General features: G+C 44.7%; 1 protein-coding gene across 2 annotated transcripts; it reads right to left on the bottom strand.

Moving 5' to 3' along the window:
- Positions 1-656: 656 nt before the first annotated feature.
- Positions 657-18,891, bottom strand: MCM3 (minichromosome maintenance complex component 3). 2 transcript variants are annotated; one of them, XM_058554162.1, is made up of 17 exons: positions 18,755-18,891; positions 17,614-17,726; positions 16,970-17,178; positions 16,344-16,474; positions 14,077-14,315; positions 13,502-13,610; positions 12,289-12,442; positions 11,805-11,936; positions 10,988-11,196; positions 8,658-8,832; positions 8,146-8,272; positions 7,129-7,279; positions 5,037-5,177; positions 3,951-4,054; positions 3,349-3,434; positions 2,853-2,922; positions 657-1,430 (listed from the first exon to the last, which is right to left on the bottom strand). In XM_058554162.1, the coding sequence occupies exons 1-17, from the start codon at positions 18,830-18,832 to the stop codon at positions 1,232-1,234; spliced, it is 2,427 nt and encodes an 808-aa protein (XP_058410145.1). In that variant the 5' UTR covers positions 18,833-18,891; the 3' UTR covers positions 657-1,231. The 2 variants fall into 2 exon arrangements, with proteins under 2 accessions (XP_058410145.1, XP_058410146.1); XM_058554163.1 differs by lacking the exon at positions 17,614-17,726 and having other exon boundaries at positions 18,755-18,807.
- Between the last annotated feature and the right edge of the window lie 3,134 nt (positions 18,892-22,025).

Genomic DNA, 22,025 nt, shown 5'->3' with positions numbered 1-22,025 from the left:
GAGAAAGGAAGAAGGAAGTACCTCCCCAATCTTATGGCCAAGAACTAGCACAACCTCTTATTTTCAGAGAGGCTTCCAACCCACGTGACCCAGGCCACCCTTAACGTCACGTTTTTTGTTTTTCTTCTTATGTAAGTTTAAATATTCTTCTTTGGAAGCTATTCAAACCACACAACAGAAGAAAAGTACTGCCCCGGCCCTCCACAAACTTCTGTGCAAACAGACTAACAAATCCCCAGGGCCGACTACTCAGGTATAAGTGGTTTCACAAGAATCCTGTAAGGGGATCTCCTCATGGGCAAAACTCTCAGGATTTTGAAGTGCCTGATATATCAGGTATTATTTCTCCATGAAAGGGCTTTGATTCAGGCTCAGAAAAGCCAGGCAGTCAGTTCTTCTCCTGGACTTTCACTCACTGGCCTCCTCTGGCCATTTAGCTACTTCAAATCAGCAAGGTTTGGTTTGCACAATTTTAAGCGATGTCACTGAGCAAGAAAACCACCTGAAGGCCTAACCCCCTCAGAGAGCACGGTAGCCTGCTGCCACCTTGTGGTGGCTTGGTGCAAAGGTGGGAGGAGTGAATCCTGCAGGGCAGAGCCTTCAAGGAACACAAAATTGAATGTGTCTGTAAAAGCACACAGTACTCAGGCCATGCGGATAGTATAAAAATGGGTAAGTTTATTCAATGTCTTGGACAGTCAGGTCAAAAGTATGTATTAGTCTTAACTGACGCTACTGCACAGAAAGCTTTCTTGGCCTCCATGACTTCCCTCAGAGCTTCTCTCCACCAGCATAAAACAACCTAGAGCCTGTTCCAGACCAAAGTGCTCCGGAGAAAAAAAACAGCCAACCAACACAGAAAGGATAAACAGAAACCAGCTGTGCCCCCCAGACTAATCAGAAGTCATATGTTATTTACAGCAAGCAAGAGTTTGGTTTGTTTGGGGATGGGAAGTGGGCAGTGTGATCCAGTCTTTTGCAACGAAGAAGCAACAGTCTCAGTCCTTCCCCACCTTCTTCTCTTAACCTCGCGGCAGCTTTGTTACCCATTCCCAAAGCTTCCACCGGCTCCTGATTCAGCTTCATCACGGGTCACTCCACTTCAGTTCAACTCAACACTGTTATTCAGGGAATGAAGGCAAAGACTGGGGGGCAGGGGGTGCGCAGCGAGGGGAGGAAACACGGGAGAAACTTTCTTGGCTAAACGCCAAAGTTCAGAGGTGAGGCCTCCTCAGATGAGGAAGACGATGCCCTCAGAGACCATGACCTGGTTGTCGTCCTGCATCCTGCTCAGTGCAGCCTGGATCTCCGCTGAAGAGAAGGGCTCTTCTTTGTCCTGGTTGATGGATTCTGTGAGGCGACTCATGCCCACCGACTGCGCGTGAGCTTCCCGGAACACCTCTGAGAGGGCCATCTTGAATGCCTTCAACCTGTCCAAGAAAGGAAAAAAAGGGTAAAGGAGGAGTAAACAAACCCCAACGCCTTCAGGCAACATCTACGCTGGGAAAACCCGAGTGTCAACACAGTAGGCATCCCCCAGTATTCCCTCACACACTCACACACACACACACGCACACGCACACCCCTGCCCCTGATGGCTGCTCCACGCCCAAGTCTCCCCCTTTGAAGCTAAAATGTTGCATCTAGAGTTCCCTGAACATTGAGAAACAATAGCATTTTAAAAATCAGAGGCCTGAGGGGGTGAGAATTGGCGTTCCCATACACACTGTTGGTAGAAAAGTAAACTGGGACAGCATCTTTAGGATGTAATTTAGCAACACATACTAAAATTTTTGTGTGTGTGAGGAAGATCAGCCCTGAGCTAACATCCGTGCCCATCTTCCTCCACTTTATGCAGGACGTGGCCACAGCATGGCCTGAGAAGTGGTGCATCAGTGCGCGCCCGGGATCCGAACCCAAGCTGCCAGCAGCGGAGCACGCGCACTTAACCGCTACGCCACGAGGCGGCCCCAACGCACACTAAAATTTTAAAGTACATATCCTTTGACCCAGGGAATCCATTTCTAGAAATGAACTTCACAGCTACACTTGTATGAGGGCATCATGATAAATATGTTTTCCTGTAAACAGAAAATTTATGGAACCTAAATGTCCATCATTCGAAAATGCAAATAAAATTGTACACATCCATATATGGAAACCCTGCAGTCACTAACAAGAGAGCCATGCGAGCTGATTCCGAAAGTGCTTTCAGATATAGTTCAATGGTTGTCTCTGGGGGGTGGAATTACAATTGATTTTCATGTTTCTTCCTAAACGCTTCTCAATGTTTTCAAATGTCTTCAGTTAACATATTGTGTTGTGTGTGTATTTAAGGTTTTAAGAAAAAAGCAAACCTTAGACATGGAGTTTCTTTGGTGTCCAATAAACATGGAAGTTATAGATAATACTGTTTCTGAAATGCTAGTGGTAAAAATTCTTCATCTCAAAACAAATGACAATAATTTAGTAAGAGAAAAAATATAGATAGATAGATAGATATTTCCTACTGAGAAGAACCTAAGGTTACAGTGAGACACAAATTTTGCCCTTGCTCTAAGACTCTTCTCCTGACCTCACAAGGACATTATATTTAAAATGCCCACAGACAGAATTATTTATAAGGCAAATGGTAAAATGTAAACAACTGGGGATTCTGGGTAAAGAGTATACAAGAGTTCTTTACACTATTTTTGCAACTTTCTTAAAGTTTGAAATTATAATCAGAATACTAAATGTTTTAAAATCCTTGGACCTCTAGTTTTGAGCTCCGTTGATAACCAGCTGCTTCATACCCTCTCCCTGGAGAAGTCCTCGCCCCAGCAGCATGCAGAATCCACTTCCCTCCTCACCTGGATTCGCTCAACTCCACCTTCTGGGACTCCTTGGTCTCCTGTGAGTCCACTGTCTTTGGAGTGTGCACTTCAGAGGATAAACGGTTGCAGAGAGAAGACAATGAGGTGAAGCCATAAACACCATAAAGTGATCTTCTCCACTCCCCACCCCTCATGAGCCTGCTGAACACTCATTTCCTAGGGCTCTCATGGGGCCAGGGAGGACATAGGATAAAGGACTTGAGTCAGGCAGGAGACCCTCAACAGACATATATCTGGGATGCCCACGCCAGGCTTGGCCAAGAGCACAGTGCACTAAGGAGAAAGGGAACAACTGAGCAAAGCTTCTTCTCCAAAGCTTTTACTGTGGGTTTCCCCTGAGGCTCTCCTGGGACAAACCTCTTAGACACAGGGAGCCAAATGGGGGCCCACCAGCAAATGCAGGGCACAGAGCAATTACAAAAGTCCAGAGTCAAAGGAACCACCTCTTTGTCACTAGGGGACGCTCACTCACCCTGAGGCATTTCCTCCTCTGTGTCACTGAAGTCATAGGGGTCATAGGATTCCCCATCCTTGGTATCCGAGTGACGAGTCTTCCTCCTACAATGCCCACAGCAGTTAAGAGAAAGGCTTTGGGGAGACCCATCCCGTGCCTCTGACCACAGAAAAAAGGAATTAGAACCATCTACAATCAAAGTGGAACACCAGGCCCAGGCCTGTACAAACTTACTTCTTCTGAAACAGACCAAAGTCTTCAGACTGGAACACAAACAGGCCCTGCTTCCCAATGCTCATTTTCCCTATCAGCCACCCTTATAAATTCAACCCAAACCTGAGAGGAAAACATAACCTTGAGGAAAGGCTTTTGAAATGTATATCCAAAAACCTGAGTGGGTTACTGCTTCTGCTACTTAGCATTTCTTTAGCAAAAAGGGGTCAAACCCATCAAATGGAGGGGCTCGCTCACTTTCTCCTTTGCCCAGGTCACCTTCACCTTCAAACCCTGCGGGTCTAGGCAGAACCTGATGTCAGCCAGCAGCACCTGATCTGCCCTCCACCCCTCTCCCCAGCCCTAACTGGAATCTTTTTATCTCATTTCTCTCTGCCCCACCTTACCTCTTCCTCCTCTGCTCTTGGTCCTCCTGGCTTTTCTCGTCTTCATCTTCTGTCTCTGATTCATCCTCATTTCGCTTCTTACGTTTCTTCTCCTTCTCTAGAACCTAGGACCAAGCCCAATATAGGTGAGAAAGAGGGGTCATTGATGCCAGGGAACTGAATAAAGAACTCTGAATTATGGTCCTTTCTGCACCATCAGCAGAAATGACTTCCATGGGTCTAATGACTCACCTAGCCTCACTTGTCCCAGAGTCCCAGGACCAGGTGAATAGGCTGCCACCCATCTCTAAAAATGCTGGGAGGTGTGTTCAATGCCTTTCACATAGTGGGTACTAAATCAAGTGTTTACTGACTAGAGAAACGAATGAAAAAAGAAATCCAGCCCATAATGGTTAAGTGGAAAACAACTCACGTTTTTGTAAATCAGGTGTTTAATTTAAATTTAAGACAACGCCCTTCCAAGTAAAGAGAAAATGCCAGGAAAAGCTTAGCAGACCCACAACTAAACCCCGAAGGGCTATATTTCACCAGATCAGGGAGAGGGTGGGCCACGAGGAAACGGGAGTCAAGGCCTCAAGGCTTGATGTCTTAAATGGCAGACGCAATGTCACAAGCAGAAATAGGGAAGCAGGACGCGCCAAGTTTGAGGTCAGCTTTTGACGTGAGCTTCTGAGGTGCCAATGGGACGCCTGAAAAGACTGCCAAGGGGAAAGGTACAGAGGGAAAAGGAGGACTATCAAGGTCAATCCTTTGGAAACACCTACTTTTTAAGAGGCAAAGGAAGCAGGAGGAGAAAGAGAGGCAGTCAACTGAAGGTGTAACACATCAATTAAACCAGAATCTCTGGGGCCTCTAAGGGCTCCGGCGTCAGTATTTTAAAGCTTTCCAGTCGGTTCTCACAGGTCGCGAGGACTGAGAACCACAGGTGCTGCAGGTCCCAGAGGAACGAGAGAGGCCGACTGAACACTGCAGACAGACGCTGCCTCCTGTCGATGGTCCAAAGCAGGTGAGCCACGGAGGGCTGTGAAGCCTGAGCAGCGCGGCTCACTCAGAAGAGCTCTCCCGTCCAAGCGGCTGAACCCTCACCTTCTTGAAGTAAGCGTACTGGACCAGCTCCACAGCTTCCTCCGCATCCTGCAGGTCCACGGTCTTGCTCATGCGGGCCTTGGCGTGGGCCGTGGCCAAGCGAATCAGAGTTTCCAGTGTCCGGGCTGTAACTGGAGATGTCTGGGGGTAGAAAACAAGGGCAGATCATGTCTCCAGAATGCCTTAGGCAAGCCCATCATTCCCACTGCCCGGAAAAGGGAGTAAAGACACCACCAGTAAAGCTGTTGGAGTCCAAGCAAAGGATTCAGAGCTCTGTGTTCTCTAGAAATACCATAGGAAATCCAGAAAGATAAAAACGATCAAGTATACGTGAGAGTGCTGAGGGAAGGAGGAGTAGGTGACAGGGAAGAAGAAAATTAGGCATCTTACAGTTGGGAAGATAAAAGGCTAGAAAGAGCACAACAGCAAAGGAGGAAAACTTATCCTTTCTGCAGGTGCATCCTACAATGCACCAAGAGCATTGCTTTCATATTTGTCATGTCATTTAATGCTCTTAATAACTTGGAGAAGTTTTAGACATGAGGAAAATGGGGCTCAAAGAGCTTCAAGTAATCTGTCCCAGGTCACCCTAAGGGAGGGTGTGAAAGAGGTCATCTGAGGACAAATCTTGAAAATGCGTAAACTCACTTAGGTCAAGTAGAAGAGCACAACTCTGACATGCTCTCGTCAGGTGGTTCTCACAGGGGTGGGGGTGGGTGTAGACCAAACTGGGGCGCTTTCATCTTTCTCAACGCTGTTGTCTGAATGGCGTCCCCAGCCCAATGAAGCAGGATGTCTGTGTGCAGACTGGGCACATGCACTTTTTAAGTTTTCGGTGATTCTGATGCGCCCTCCTATTTAAGCATCCCTGACATGACCCAAGCTTCTCAGTTAATGACTCAGAAAGCCACCAGAGTTTAAAAGTTATAGACTCCATTATAAGCTCCAATTCTTGAGTCACCTAAAAAGCTAGTGAAATCCTAGCCTGCCCCAGCAGAACAACAGAATCCAAATTGAGGGATTTACCAATCCCACTAAGACCACAACTAAAATAGTGTATTCTATTCAGTGAGAGGGGCTTTGACACACTGGAACATGTTCACGTGAGAGGAGAAACAGTTAAAAAGAAAGGGCGTGGTTTAATCTGAAGAAGACAAGTCATACACAATCTCCAGAAAACAAAATTAAGACCAATGGGTAGAAGTCATGAGAAAGCAGGTTGAAGCTCAATAAATAGAAGACTATTCTAACATTTGAATGCAGTGATATTACAGGCATACTGTCCCTGGAGGGTCAAGGAAGTCCTAGCAGGAATTCCAGAAGATAGAATTCCTGCCCTGGGTGTGAGGCTGGAGTAGATGATCTGTGATCATGTCCAAATCCAAAAGTCTATGTCTATATTACATAACGAGGTTTCTGGACGTGGGTCTTTCTGCTATGAATCGTATATGAACTACACAGCCTCAAAAGATTTAGATAAATTCATGGGCAGGTATATTCGGTTTCTAGAAATAGCTTTGGATCATCATGGTTGCCCAATTCCTAATCACTTGTCAAAGTCTAGCTCAAATATCATACTCTCTGGGAATCCCTTCCTGACATTCATATCCCTTCTGGAAAGTCTAAAGGAAAAACTACTAGCTTCTTTATCTGTACTCCAATAGTCTTCAACATTTAGTCCCTTTTAGGTACCACACTAATATGTATATCTGATCTTTCTATCTACCTTTCTGCCTCCCCATCCGGATCTGAGCTCTCTGAGGACAGCTCTTACTGTAACACTGCATGGAAGAATAGGGACTAGTTCACTTCCCAGATGTTGCTCATATATTTGCTGAACGAATTTTTTCACAGCTTCTGGAGGCCAATGTCATTTGAACTAATCAGATACATGTTATTTCTGGGGTTCTCATTTCATTTTCCTTTGTAAAAGGAAATGATTAAAATTGTGTAACAGGAAGCTCTTCGGACCAGAAAGAAAAAGGTAAGGAATCACTATGCTAAAATGCTTTCAGAGCTCCCAGATGGCAGGGACTCCTTCCCCAGCCATATATTTAAGGGACTCCCAGGCCCATCTTCCCCTGGGACTCACCCTGGCGGTGTCGGAGCTCATGCTGTCTTGGCTGCGCAGGCGTGAGTACTCTTCTGCGATGTAGGCAGCTGACTCCTGTGTCAGGACGGGCTTGATGATTTTGGCCACGTGGATGTACTTCTTCATGAAAGCTGCATTCACCATCTTCTCCCTGGACCCACACACAGTGATTTCACTTCCCTGCCACACCTCAGCACCTGCCTGGGGGCAGTGCTTTGCCTCTCCTCAGAGAAGTCAAGGTCAAGTGGCAAAGCACAGAGACGGCCTAGAACCCATTATCATAAATCCCATGTAGCTGGAATATGTACAAGGGCCTCTCACACATTTTTATTTAATTCTACAGGTATTACTTAGGTATTATTTGTGAGGCAGGAGGTTTAGGTATTATTTCCCCTATTTTACAGGTGGGAAAACTATGGCTCAGAGAAACTCAAGTGGACACAAATTCAGTCTTCTGACTCCAAATTGTGTTCTTACACCAAAAGGTTTGAAGATTGTGTTATGCTTCCTACTGCACCATTTCATGGTTTGAGTACCTGATCACAAGTCCCCTTTTTCCAAATCCACTTGCAAAGCCTCCACTGCTTGCTATCGACTGACCCTTCACCATAAACTCAACACAAATGGCTACATGACTCGTGCAGACCTTCACATGAGGGTGACATCACACACCCACCACCAGTTAGGCATGCCATCAAGCCTTCTATTTTAGGCAAAGATCAGAACCTAAGCTTAATCATCCACAAACATTTATAAGGCAACTGGCCAGGAAAAAGGGTGTATCTGTGGATCCAGAAAAGAAAACAGGCCCATACGGTTATGACTCTAAGCATGATCTTGGCCTGGGCAGCATTTTTACACATGCTCTAATATGGCACGACATTAGATATACACATGCTCTAATATGACACATGATATATACACATGCTCTGATATAACACAACATTAGATATACATGTGCTCTAATATGACACAAATCTCAGGTTCCCTCGAGGGAGAGGTGTGAGGAACGCTCACTTTTTCTTCTTGGTCCCATGCAGAAGGTTGTCATGCTTCTCATAAATCTGGGTGTCTTGCTGGTCTTCCTGGTTAAAGTTGGGATCGTCTGTGGCCAGGATATCCACAGCACTACCCAAAGGCATAGCTAGAAAATCCAAGTTGAGAGGAAGGAGAGTAAGAAAGAGCTTAACCCAGGGGAAACTGCTTCTTCTATAGCACAGGAAGAGAAAAAGAGACAAGACTCACGAAGCAAGGACTCAGAAGGAAACAGACATGTGGAGCCCACAAATAAGGAAGGTGGAACCACCTGGCCCACAGAAGACGCTCAGAGGTGTTCCCAGAGCCAGAAATGGGCAAAAGACACAACTCAGGATAACCTCTAGTGAGCAAGAAGGGGAGGTGGCCGGGCAGGCAAGGGCATCTTCAACACCAACCCAGACACTGAAACGCCTACCACCAGCTGGGCTGGGCCCAAGATAACGGCAACTGACAGGATCCCCTTCCCTTCCTTACTCTTTTCACGGCCTCACCGTCACCATCCTGCTCCCCGGGTGCCCTGTAACGGTGCATCCTGAGGACATGGTCCGAGATCTCCCGATCCTGCTCAGGATCCATCTGATCCAGCATGATGAAGAGTAAGTCAAATCGGGAGAGCAGCGAGTCCTGCAGCCCAATGTTCTCCATAGGGGTCTTGTACTGATCATACTGGGAAACATAAGAGAAAAGGACAGTGGAGGGATATCAATGGGAAGAAAGGACAGGAGGCTGGATAGATTCTGGGAGTGAGAACGGAAGACCAGGTCTTAAAGAAAAAACAGACAAGCAGTGAAGTAACATACTTCAAAGCTACTAAAATACCTCATTCACCTCCTCCACCTGCAGCCCTTCCCTAACCGAAGCTCAGGCGACCTGAGAGAACTCAGAGCCCTACCTCCTCGCTTAGGCTGAGTGCGGGTCTCAAAACCAGCCTCCTCCTTCCCAACGCCCCTTTCATTCCCAAGGCAGGACCAACCCTGAAAGATGCTTCCCTCTCCCCTGCCTGTGATAAAGACAAGACAAGCAGGCCGAGCCAGAAACACTTGGAAACTTTGGAGTCCCTGACTCAGAAGGTACTGAGTAAAATCTCAATGAAAATGGTCAATTATCTATAAATCATAATGTCTTGAGGATCATGGGAGTTTTTCCCTGGGACTCAAGAACCCTTATGCTCTCATCTTTCAATTAGGGGCCTACTAGGCTGATGCCTGCTCACCCAAATACCTTTTATGCAGAGAGCCTAACCACCAGTGGGTAACATTAGTAATGATGCTGGCTATGTTCACACTTCAGGACTTGCCATTTTCTCCGTACATTTCCCAATATAATTCTTCAGAATGACATAAACATGTTACCATTAATCTAAAAACCTATAGTTCTCAACCCAGACTATGCATTATAACCAACCTGTGGAGCCTTTCTAAACCATAGTTACCAAGAGCCACAACCCAGAGATTTGGATTCAGAAACTCTGGGCTGGGGACCAGGTACCTGTATGTTTAAAAAACACCACCAAGGGGCCAGCCCGGTGGCACAGCAGTTAAGTGCGCCCGCTCCGCTGCGACAGCCCGGGAATCGCAGATTCGGATCCCAGTGCACACTGACCCACCGCTTGTCAAGCCATGCTGTGGCGGCGTCCCATATAAAGTAGAGGAAGATGGGCACAGATGTTAGCCCAGGGCCAATCTTCCTCAGCAAAAAGAAGAGCACTGGCAGCGGATGTTAGCTCAGGGCTAATCTTCCTCACAAAACAAAACAAAAACAATGCCACCAAAACAGGTAGTCCCATACATTGTGGGATCATAAATTGCCAGAGCACAGCATGGGCTCTGGGTTCAAATCCTGGCTCTGCCATTTTCTAGTTTGTGACTCTTGAGCAAGTTCCTTAAACTTTTATGCCTCCACTTTCTCATCTATAAAATGAGAATAATAACCACCTACCTCACAGGGTTATTGTAAGGATGAAAGAAATTGATAAATACAAAGCATTTGCAAATATTTGTAATTAGTATTATTACAGTACAATCTTTGAAGAGGGCAATTTGGCAACGTCTACCAAAATAAAAATGAATATAACTCTTAATCCAGTAATGCCATTGCTAGATACATTCCCAAATGTGTAACAAAACACACCTACAGGGGATGTTCACTGCAGCTTCATTCATAATAGCAGAGGGAAAAACGGAAAATACCAAATGCCCGTCAAATAGAGACTAATGAAACAAATTACCATAAATCCATACAATGGAATACTAGACACCTGTTTTTAAAAAAAGGCAAAACTCAGCAAACCCCACACAGGATAAATATAAAAGATTACACCTAAGCACATCATAGTCATACTAAAGAACAAAGATAAATAGATGAATTCGTAACAAAGAGATAGTGTGTTTTCTGGTATATGCTTAAGTTGCTGTTTTCTGAAACACTCAAGAGTTGTTAGTGGCTATCCCTGGGGAAAGGGAGAGGAAAAGGAAGGCTTTTAACTTCCATGTTCTCTCTCTCCATTCTGTTTATAAATCCTCCTACCATGTGCATATAGTACTTTTTTTAATGTCCATACAGGTTACCTGGGTTGTGAGACTGCAGATCATTTCTGCTTTCTTCTTTGTATTTTTAAAAAGTTATTTTAAATGAGTAACTTTCTAGGGCATTCTGATGTGTATGAGTGGGTGAGATGGCCCTAAACCAAGGACAGTAACAAGATGAGGAGCTTACTGTGCCTGTTATTCCCCTGGGTCACCTAGAATAAACTTCTTGGCCCGGTTATTCAACAAAACTCAATGAAGGCAAGGACAATGGTTAAGGGCCTGACTCTACTCACCCTGCCATAGACGGGGTTGGCAGCTGCCAAAACACTGCAGCGGGCATTCAGTCGCGCATGGATGCCAGCCTTGGCGATGGTGACTCGACCCTGCTCCATCACTTCGTGGATGGCCGTGCGGTCCATGTCAGACATCTTGTCAAATTCATCGATGCAAACCACACCTCGGTCAGCCAGGACCATGGCCCCCGCTTCCAGACGGCGCTCCCCTGGGAAGTGGGGAGATAAAAGCACATGCTGCCATCCAGGTTGTAGGGGACAGAGGGGAGAGATTTCAATCTCCTCCTAGGCACCTCTCACTGCTGCACGTGAGAACATAGTGAAGGCAGCACCTAGGGACTTGGAGGAAATCTGGTGGGTCACCGTTTCAAGCTCCAACCTGAGCAGTGCCTCCTTGTCCCACTTTGACCCCTAAGCAGCGAGCCTCCAACAAACTTCCTTCATGTATTTTTCTCTCTTCATCCTCATCCTTAAATGATTTCCCAACTAGATCTCCATTCTCTTTTTGCTAGTCTTCAAATCCCTTCCTCAAATTCATAAAATAGTACAATCTTCATTTTTATTTCCCTTCCAATTTGCTAAGCTTTCTCCTTTGAAACTCTTTCAAAAAGCCTTCTAAGAGACATTCTTGTCAACAGAGCCCCACCAAAAGACTTAATAATTCACCTACTAATGCCAGATACTCAATCTTCTAAACTCAGGCCCAGTCTAACCTCTCGAGTATATCTTCCCAACACAAGCCAGTGCCTAGAGCAAGCTCAGAGAACTACACTCCGTCTCACTGCTGGACCTCTGCCAATGACCCATCCATCTTTACCTGTTTCCTGGTCTGTGGTGACAGCAGCCGTCAGACCCACTCCAGAGGAGCCCCGGCCAGTGGTGGGGATGGCCCGGGGTGCAGTGCAAAGCACATATCGCAGAAGCTGCGACTTGGCAACTGATGGGTCTCCTGTAATTGGACAGGGGCAGTGGTGACTCACTAGGAAACTCCCCCTGCCCTCCTACAAGTTCTGCTTTTCTAGCTCAGCTCTTGGCATAACAGAAATATACGGTAATTGGCTGTTAATATTATTTCCTCCACTTTCCTGTTACCATTCACGGAAGAATATATTTTAGATATTATAAATCAGGAAACCCAGAAATGATAAAAATGAAAAAAAACATTCATTTTAGCCTTTTGCCCTTTCATGGGACTGAAATACAGAGAGGTACAGAATACACCATCTCAAAGGCTATAGATGCCCACAACCACACTCCACGAGGGAAGACCAAGAGTCCAAAGCAAACCCCCAACACCATACCTATTAGAAGAATGTTGATGTCCCCACGGATGTGGCTGCCATTTTCTAAGTCTCGTTCCACCCCTCCCAGGAGCAGGCAGAGGATTGCCTTCTTGACATAGTCATGCCCATGGATACTAGGGGCCAACGACCTGGCCAGCTGGTCAAAGATATCCTACAGGAGGAATAACCAACAGAGTGAAAAGCCTAATGAGATTTAACGGGGCTTCGCTGAACTCCACTTGACACTTTAGCCTACAGAAAATGCTTGAAGAAACACACAAATATAGACCCTGTTTCTAATTGTAAAAGCTTCTCTCTAGGACAAAGCACATTGATCAAACCATGATCAGAACAGACACAGAGGAAGCCTAGGTTCCAAAACTGCTTAGCGGTTTAATCTTTAAGAAAAAAAGTGACCCCTGATCAAAACTGAAATCTGTTTATCCTTATACTTTACATAGACATCAATCAATAAATTATCTAAATTTTTAAGCCAAAAAAAAAAGTGTTTCCAGGTTCAATAAGGTTTCAGGTTTAACAAGAATGTGTAGGGGCCGGCCCAGTGGCGCAGCAGTTAAGTGCACGTGCTCTGCTTTGGTGGCCAGGGGTTTGCAGGTTCAGATCCCAGGCGTGCACCGATGCACCACTTGTTAAGCCATGCTGTGGCGGCGTCCCATATAAAGTAGACGAAAATGGGCACGGATGTTAGCCCAGGGCCAATCTTCCTCAGCAACAAGAGGAGGATTGGCATCGGATGCTAGCTCAGGGCTAGTCCTCCTCACAAAAAAAAAAAAAGAATGTGAATCTACTTTAGCAGTAACTTTTATCAAACATACATATATTTTGTTAAGCTCTAAATGTGGACATTCTGTCTTTAAAGAGAAAAAAAGAAAAACTAGAGAACTAAAACAAAACTAGCATACTATTTGAAGCAGCAATGCATCACTGATGTGCTCAGTACAGACTCACTGCTACAATGATATTCTAACTCCTAGTCTAATGTTTGTATCAGGTTCACTTAGCAGCCCAGCAGGTAGCACAACAGAAATACTAAAGAACAAACAGCAAAGACACCCTTTTACTTGCTGACTGGGTCCAAACTAGAAGCTAGCACCAAATATTTCAGAGGAAAAACCTTGACCTTCCTCCTGATCCAGTACAAAGACGGCCAGGCCCAAACACAACCCATACGAATCCATCCCCACCGGCAAGTCCCTAAAGGAGGCCAGACCTTGGAACGGGTTTTACTGAACTTCTTGATCTTGGCTATATCCTCCGCAGAGAACGAAGGCTGCATGTCCTTGCTCATCTGCTTCACATTACAGGCAATCAGGACCGTCCTGGGACAAAGAGGAGAAGAGGAAGCTGACTATTTTCAACTCCTAACACCAGAGCCTTTTTAGGCTGTTAATCCAAACAGCAAATTGGGAAAAAAGAAAGGCACTTCTGAATTCAACAACTGACTCTCCCTTAGGCTAGGACACAAATACGCTGATGACGCCTCATCTGAGGAAATTATCTCCACTGAGCCCCAGAGCTTCAGACAGACGTGTGTGTGGGAAGGAGGCAGTAATCTGTGAGAAACTCTCGGGTGAGCCATGAGGCTATAACCACGTCACAGTAACTCCCACTTTTAGCATAAGATAGTATTGCCAGTTTTATCTGACAGAAAAGAAGTATCCCATCTCCCAGGTAGAGTGTTCCACTTGTCTAACAGAACTCTCCAGAATACGGCAAACTGGAGAAGGAATACTACCAGAAATGCAAGCTGTCAGCATTCCAAATGCCTCACGACTGACCCTTTACCTGAAGGTCCCTGAGGTGTAGCCTCCCTTCTTTCCAGGAAGGCAACGGTAGGTCCCCACCACCTGGACTCGGTCACCAGGCTTCACTTTGTCCACCAAGTCATCATCCAGAATGACGTCCACAGAGCGGGGAAGCTGGCCGGCTGGGGCCTTCTCTGGCATCTCCTGGATGGTGATGGTCTGGTGGTCCTTGTAGACAGAAAGGCCATATTCTGTCTCAAGGGGATTGTTTTCCTCATCCTGGAAAAGGCACATGGAAGCAGTTATCTCAGCTCTGTCTTAGAAATGTCACATTCACTTGTAGGAAACAAATATCACTTGCAGACGACCTCATGAGATTTTAGTATCCAGGAACAAAAATAAGACCAATATCTTCTCAGCTTTTCCCATCCCTATCTGTTCTAGAAACAAACCATCTAATGGAAGGGTCAATCTACAGTCTGAAGGGTCCATGGCTGTATTAACATCTAAATTAAGATTCTCACCTCCCCTACTAAAGCTGATTATATGCTTACACTATGATGCAGTATTTCCACTCCTAGGTAATACCCAACAGAAACGTTCACCCAAAGCCACGTACTACAATGTTCACAGCAGCACTACTCCTAACAGCCAAAAATTAGAAAATATCCAAATGCCATCAACAGAATGGTCAAGGAATGTGGTATGTTCACACCAATGAATCCTATACAGCAATGAAAATGTATGAAATACACCTACACACAACATGGATGAATCTCACAAACAGAAGCCAACACAAGAGTATTTAGATAAAATACTAAAAATAGGCAAAAGTAATCTACACTGTTAGATATCAGGAAAGGGTTATCCTTGGGCAGTGTGGGCCCTCAAGAGAGACTTCTGAGTATGGATGGGACTCTGTTCCCTGGTTTGGATGCTGACTTTACAAGTATATTCAGCTCATGAAATTTCATCGAGCTGTACACTTAGACGAGCTTTCCTGTACGTATATCAAACTTCAGTAGAGACATTTTTAAACTTTTACTTCCTTGCCATTTGAATTTTCTAAAAACACAATAGCTATCACTTATTAAGTGCTTATCATGTGCAAGGTACTATGCTGTTATTTCATGAAATTGTCTCATGTAATCATCATAACAACTCAGTAAAGCAGGTATTTTTCACATTTTATAGATAAAGAAACTGAGGCTGGGAGAGGTTAAATAAATTCCCCCAGGCCACACAGTAAGTGGCAGAGCCAGGACTTGAGGCCAGTGGAACTCCACAGCCCCTGCTCTTAAGCACCACATGGGCAACCTCCAGGAGACCTGGCCCCATGTATCTCAGGGCTCAGACAAGGACACTTGGCCACAGTAATCAGCAGACGAGTACTCCCTGAGTACTTCCTGGAGAAGAAATGCTAGAAAGTAGGATTCTTAATGAAGAGAGCAGGGTGACTTAGAAAACGCAACTGGCCTGAAGTAGAAATACACGGGTCCTAGTCCTTAGGGCCATCACTAACTGGGACCACAAGCAAGTCATTTAACCTCTCCGGACCTCAGCATTCCGTGCAGAGGCAGACTAAATGATTCTAAAGTAAGTTTCAGTTACAGTTCTAAGATACTCACTCTTGTTTTAGCTGTTTATGTTAAGATTCCTCCACCAGTTGATAAAACGTAAGACAAAGACTGGATCTTCTTTATATCTGTGTCCTCCACAGTACCTAACAATTCTCTGGCTACAGGAGCTCTCAATTAAAATTTGATGGTGGGGACAGATATTCTTTGACAGAATGAGTTCAGACATCAAGTAATCAATATTAATCATCTTCTTTCGTCTCATTAAGTAAAGCCTCACATTGTCCTCAATTCGGATCAATCTGAACACTGAGAATAAAGCCATTTCCTATATACCAAACTTTTCTCAAACCCACAGTAAAATATTTGCAAAGATTACATAGTAACATTATAGGATAATTCTTTTTTCATATTACTTTAAGTAAATTATAAAATTATACATATAACTTTGTTAAAATATTGATGTACATTAGATGACTTTTTTCCTTCTTTCGACTCTTCCATAATTTTCCAAATTTTCTAACATTAATATTTATTCTTGTCTAAAAAATTAAGAATTGTGGACTTTCCATACTAAACTCTGACTAGCAATCTTTCCTTTAGATTTATCCTTACTTTTCACCCTATCTACTTTCAGAATAAAGACTTCAGATATTACCCAATTACTTGCAATAAACATTCTTCTTTGACTCCAACCTCCAAAAAGGCCCAATCAATCCAACCCCCTCACCTTAGTAGGATAGACAGAGCTGGAGGGAAAAGCCACCAGGGTGGTGAGATCAGAATAACGTCGCTCTATGGTCTTCTTGGTGGCAGGACAGTAGTGGACACTGCGGACAACTTTGGGACGAACTAGAGAGCCTAGGGATGGAAAATGTGCATATGAAGTCATCCAACTAGACGGTTACAGAGGTGGGATCTGGCCCAGGCAAGCCTACAATGACTCCAAATACTGTATTCTTCCGTCTAGTTTAAGCTATTTCAATAATACTTGTCATTTATTCATTTTTATATTTACATATAGAACATTACCAGGTCCATGTAAAACTTTAAGTACAACCGATCCCAACTGAGAAACAGCAGGAGTTCAGGGTTAGAATGAGAAGACTGCCAAAAGCCAAGACTCCTCCACTCTCAGTAGAACTCATCATTCTGTTAGCACAGGCAGTCACTCAAGTCCCCCTAATCATTGTGGCCACTCAGAGCTCCTCCGAGTTTCACTCTGTAATTTCAACGCTCCTCCTTTCTGAAGCTGTGTAGCATAAGCTACACAGCTCTACTCCACCTCTCCTGCTTTCCCACACCCCCAACTCTATCCCACCTCCATTCCCTTAGACCCCACTTTAACCCACTCACACTTAGTGACAATGCCCTCCACACAGACTACACAGCTCAGGAAGCAGGAGGTAAGAGTCCGGGGAGATACGTGCTTGGAGCCAAAGCTGCCCTCCAATCCAATGTAGAACTCCTCATACTGCTTGGCATAGGTAGCATCAATGGAGGCCACAAAATCCTTTAAGGCCCGCTGGAAAGCAACCAGCTCCTCAAAGGCATTGCTCAGGAGGCTAAACATGAGCAAGAGAAAGAATAATTAGGCGGAGATGGCAGAGCTCAAAAAAACTGACCCTCAAAACAGAAGTGAACATTCTTAGGTGATCAAGGCCAAGGAGTGAAAAATGTAGCTCCTACTTTCTCCTGCCATCCTACAAGACTCAGTAAAACAGACCAGAACCAAGGGCCAACTTGAATTCAACTCATCAAAGATTTAGAAATGATACTCAGCTAAACACGGAAGAAGGAGCTCTTGAGAGGAAAATGCCCACCACCTACTTTTGGAAGAAGATAAAAACATAGGAACAGGTGAGGAAAAGAGGGCTCCTAAGCCAAAAACATTTCATCCAGGTCCTTTCCTGGGAAGCCTGTTCCACTCTGGGGGGAGAGAGAAGGGAGCCATTCTCACCCAGAGCCAGGACATCCCCTTGGAAACCTTTGCCACTCACCGGTTAGCCCTCTTCTCATTTTTCCTGCGCAGGTCATTCACGTTGACAATCAACCGGGCTTGGTTGTCACTAATCAGCTCCCGAACTTTGCTCTGATAAATTCCCTGGTCTTCCTGCAAAATAGCCACCACATATAACAGCAGCCACACATTCAAAAATAAGATGTTTTTAAACAGAGGCAACTCTCGCAGCAAGATAAATAAGTCAATCTCCGCGGCAGAGCAGAACCCCAATTTCTCCCATATTTTCACTCACTAGCTTCAGATTCCAAACACACCCTAAGAGGACAGCGTAGGAATTATAATGACTTCCTTAAAGTCCATGCTATTATTCCTTTTATCATTATCGGCTTTTCTGTATGTAGTCATTTCTCAACCTTTAATGGGCAATTAAAACGAACTAATAAGAAGGACAGTAAGTAAGAAGCTTGTTAAAATGTTAATAAACGGGCTTTTAATATTCACATTAAAATGACTTTTAAGACATGTACAGAATTAAAATATTTTATTTTCCAATCATGTATATAATACAGAAAGAGTTCTCATATCCAGACCTAAAGGAGTTGGGAGCCTCAGCTATTTGTTTACAGACACAGCATTATCAACTCTTCAAGATGCTTTACCAACATTCTATGGCTTTCAAACTGGGTTGTGCACAAAACCCCCTTTACCTGCATACCAGACACTTTCTGCATCTCACCTGGTACTGAAAAAGAACGCGGCCAAATTAGGAAGTCAGTCACTAAAACCTGGGGACCCTGAAACGCGGCGGGTCACCACCGCTCTACAGCCCTACCTCCCCCTCCCTCCCTCCAAATTATGAGAGCAGGGAGCGACTTCTAAAAGGTCAAAGGGAGCTTTGCCATTTTATTTTTGCGAGCCCCGGCCATCATCTGTACTTGGGAGAAAGTCACAGGACCGCTCTCTAAGAGTTCCCCTACGGAAAACCGCTAACGACTGACTCCTCCGCTGGAACAGTGACCAGCTCGGGGTGGAGGGCTCCTGAGCCGAGTCCCGGCGGTCCTCCCGCTCCCGGCCCTGCGGCTCTGGCGTGGAGCGGCGTCCTGCGTGGCCTCCCTCGGCCCGTCCGCGTCCCCAAGGGCCCCAAGCGCCAGAGTCTCGCGACCCGGCGCCTCGCTCACCTCGTCATCCAAGAAGTCCAAGTAATCTCGCTGCGCCTCCCGCAGCTCCACATCGTCCAGCACCACGGTCCCCGCCATGCTTGCCGCCTCGGAACTGCCTCCTCCAGAGCCGCGCGGAGGGTCCCTGGATGACCCCGCCCCGGCGCGAAAACTTCCGAGCTTTTCCCGCCACCAGGGGTTACCTCGAGGAAGGGGCGGGGGCTCTGGAAGCGTATAAACATTCTGATTGGCTGACTCCTCTGACGCCAGAATAGTGAGTATCCAATCGAGAGCTGCTGCTGCTTCGCGTTTTCCGATCTGCGCCCCGCTGTGGCGGGAAATGTGCCATCCGGGGCCTTCTGTTTCTCCCCTCCCCGCTCCGCCCTCACTGACGGGAGAGCTGACCAATGGGGCCGAAGGGAGGCTCGCGGAGCCTGATCATTGGGCGGCCCAAGGCGCCGGATGCATTCTGGGAGTCGTAGTCTTGATATTCTGTCCCCTGACCTGCCGCAGAGTGAATGAACTCAGCGCGGCGGTTGTACTGAGAACAGGCTGAAAGTCAGAGAATGGGGGTTCATAATGCAGGGAGATGAAAACATAAAAGCAATTTTATTTTAAAATATATTCAGATCTGGCGTGCTAGATATGTTTCTCAAGCAACTATCCTCAACTGGCCTCCAGGGGAAAAAAAGTGAATTTTGACAATCCGTGGAATGGAAAATAGAATCCTAGCTTCTTTGGGAAGGGTTGTTTAGTTCAGCGACCCATTTGCTCTCTGAATACTGTTGCCTGAAGTACCCCATAAAAATATCAGACCGCGGAGGAGGGTGAAGTGAAAAAAATTTTCGGCATGTACCCCGCCCCCTAGAGATGGCCTCATGTGTTGAACAAACTTTGCACAAAATTACTGCACCATCTTACTTGCAGATGGGTAAGTTAAAGGCTTTCTCGCCTTGTAGGAAGATCACAGGACCTTTTTTAAAAACTTAGTTTATTGAAAGACAAACACAAGGAGAAACAAAAAAAGTGTTTCAAGCCACTCCAGTATCAATCAGTAATTAAGATATAGCAAATCTGAAATTATAAATAATTAAGAGATAAATTGCATGTCCAAGTGTTTTTTTGCTTGCTTTTAGTCTTTTGTGGTTTGTTTAGATTTTTTAGTTTCATTTTTGAGGTATAATTTATATACAGTAAAATGCACAAATCTTAAGGGTGCAGCTCAATGAATTTTTATTATGTATACATCCATGTAACCACCCGGTGCACAATAAAGAACAGTCTCACTGCCCCAGCGTGTGTTTTTGATTTTACTGAATGGGAAGCTAAAATACCAGATTGCCTAATACTAGACACCTGGTAATTCTACAGCAGAAATTGCGGCCAACTAATTATTAGTTTATGTTCAAAGGTCTCTAGGACTCACTGTGCCCTGATAAATATTCTCAGTATAATCTACCTAAACAAAACATATATGCCATCTATTTGTACGTGTATATATATTTTTAGTTATTATACAGTTTATAGTTGCTATATGTTTGGTGTCATCCTAGTGGGCAGATAAATCAATCCTTAGTCCAAGAAAAAAGGCCAGTCATCTTGTTTTTGTTTATATTAACAGGCAAAAAGAAAAAGAAAAAGAGATTCTAGGATGAGGATCCTGTTTGCAATTATACAGTAAGAGAAAATTACTTTTAACTCTAGTGTACCTTTATCACTTGATGGTAACTATCATTTTATGAATGTATTGAAAGCAACATTGACAATATTCTCTGCTCTGGAAACAACTTGAAATTAACACTAAAATAACCAGGAAGCTTAGTTCAAATAAGCAAAAAAAAATCAAGTCATTTGCAGTGAAAAGTCCAAAGGAGTGGGAGTATGAAAACCCAATCTGTGACGCTAACACACTTTTCTCTGGGCTTCAGTTTCCTCATATAAAAGATAAGGAAATTAGAAAACCTCTAATAGCTATCCCACTGTAACATTCGTGAGCCTATCGCGAATTTGTAAACTATGTAAAGACAATTCCATTTAGAATTAATTATGCCATGTTCCTCAATAAGGACTTGATTTGCTTTAATGTCATTGTCTTCGGCCATGAAGATCATGCGGATATTTAATTAGTGTTTCCCCTTCTTTCATTAGGGCATGAGATCTTTGAGCAGAGGAAGGATGTTTCCTTTGTTATCTCCTGCTCCTCCAACTGCAGAGAGAATCATCAATCAGATGCTGCTATAATCAAGTTAAGGGCATTTGTACATATCTCCTACAGAGTCCAGCCAAGCTTAGCCAATGGCTCTCCTCTGATTCTTACTCAAAATGAAGAAGCACAGGTAACCTGGTGAAGTTCCATTTTTGCTCACATTCTTGCTTTCCCTCTGTATCCATTTTCTCTCCACCCTAGGCCTCCATGGACCTAAGCCAATCTCCAAGGCTAAATAAACACTAGGGGGCTCCCTGGAGAGCAGAAATATGCAGGAAGACAGTGGAAAACAAAGACTGCAAAAGTGTACATAATGCTTCCACTTTTCCGTGTCCTCAGGGACCAAACAGTACCCAAAGGCTCAGTTCAACTAAAAAATATTTAGTAAATACTATTTATGCTTACTAAATGATATATATATCCTTGTTCAAACCGATGAACAATATTATATGTTGCAAAACTTTTCAAACAATACCCTGTGATTAATCACTAGCTTTAGGCACTCAGGAAGGTGCCATAATCCCTTATAGTCCTTTGACACTCCCTCAAAGGCCGCAAAAGCTTCAATGTAAAAAACTCTACACCTCTAGGTGCCAGCACAGCTTAAGGAATAACCTGCAGGCCCAGGCTTGCCCTGGCCAAGCAGATCTGTTCTCTTCTGTGATATGGACAAGTCAGAATCTTCTCCTGATGCTGCAGTCCAGGGTCATGAGCACCACGACAAGCAGACTTCCTTTCTCTTTCTGGCTGCTCTATTTACTAGTTGTGTGACTGAGCGACTTACTTAACCACCCTATACCTCAGTTTTCTCTCCTTTAAAATTAGGACAGAACTAGTATCTAGTTCAAAGAATGGTTTGAGTATTCAGTGAGGTAATAACAGATGTAAGATATTGAGAAAAGTGCCTGGCATGTAGTAAGAACATTCACAGTAAGTGAATGTTCCAGTGGTGGTGGTATTAGTGGTTGGTGAGGGGTCAAGAGATGCTGGGGAGAATGGGGAGGAAGCACCCTGGTGTATTCTGGAACAATTAGACAAGCAAATTCAAGCCCCCTTTCCACTCCCACCAAAAGCTTACAATAGAAC

Source organism: Diceros bicornis, chromosome 14 (genome assembly GCF_020826845.1).
Source record: "Diceros bicornis minor isolate mBicDic1 chromosome 14, mDicBic1.mat.cur, whole genome shotgun sequence".
In the NCBI taxonomy this organism is placed as follows: domain Eukaryota; kingdom Metazoa; phylum Chordata; class Mammalia; order Perissodactyla; family Rhinocerotidae; genus Diceros; species Diceros bicornis.
Note: the sequence above shows the minus strand (reverse complement) of the source record. Positions and strands in the feature narration are given on the sequence as shown.

What these genes read in the sequence shown, in the direction of transcription:
- MCM3 (XM_058554162.1), bottom strand. Translation starts at nt 18,832, where the DNA reads ATGGCGGGGACCGTGGTGCTGGACGATGTGGAGCTGCGGGAGGCGCAG. An exon ending in CATCAACATTCTTCTAATAG is followed by an intron (nt 11,937 to 12,288) that starts GTATGGTGTTGG and finishes GTCCAATTACAG; the next exon opens with GAGACCCATCAGTTGCCAAG. An exon ending in GTGGAGTTGAGCGAATCCAG is followed by an intron (nt 1,431 to 2,852) that starts GTGAGGAGGGAA and finishes TTTCTTGGACAG; the next exon opens with GTTGAAGGCATTCAAGATGG.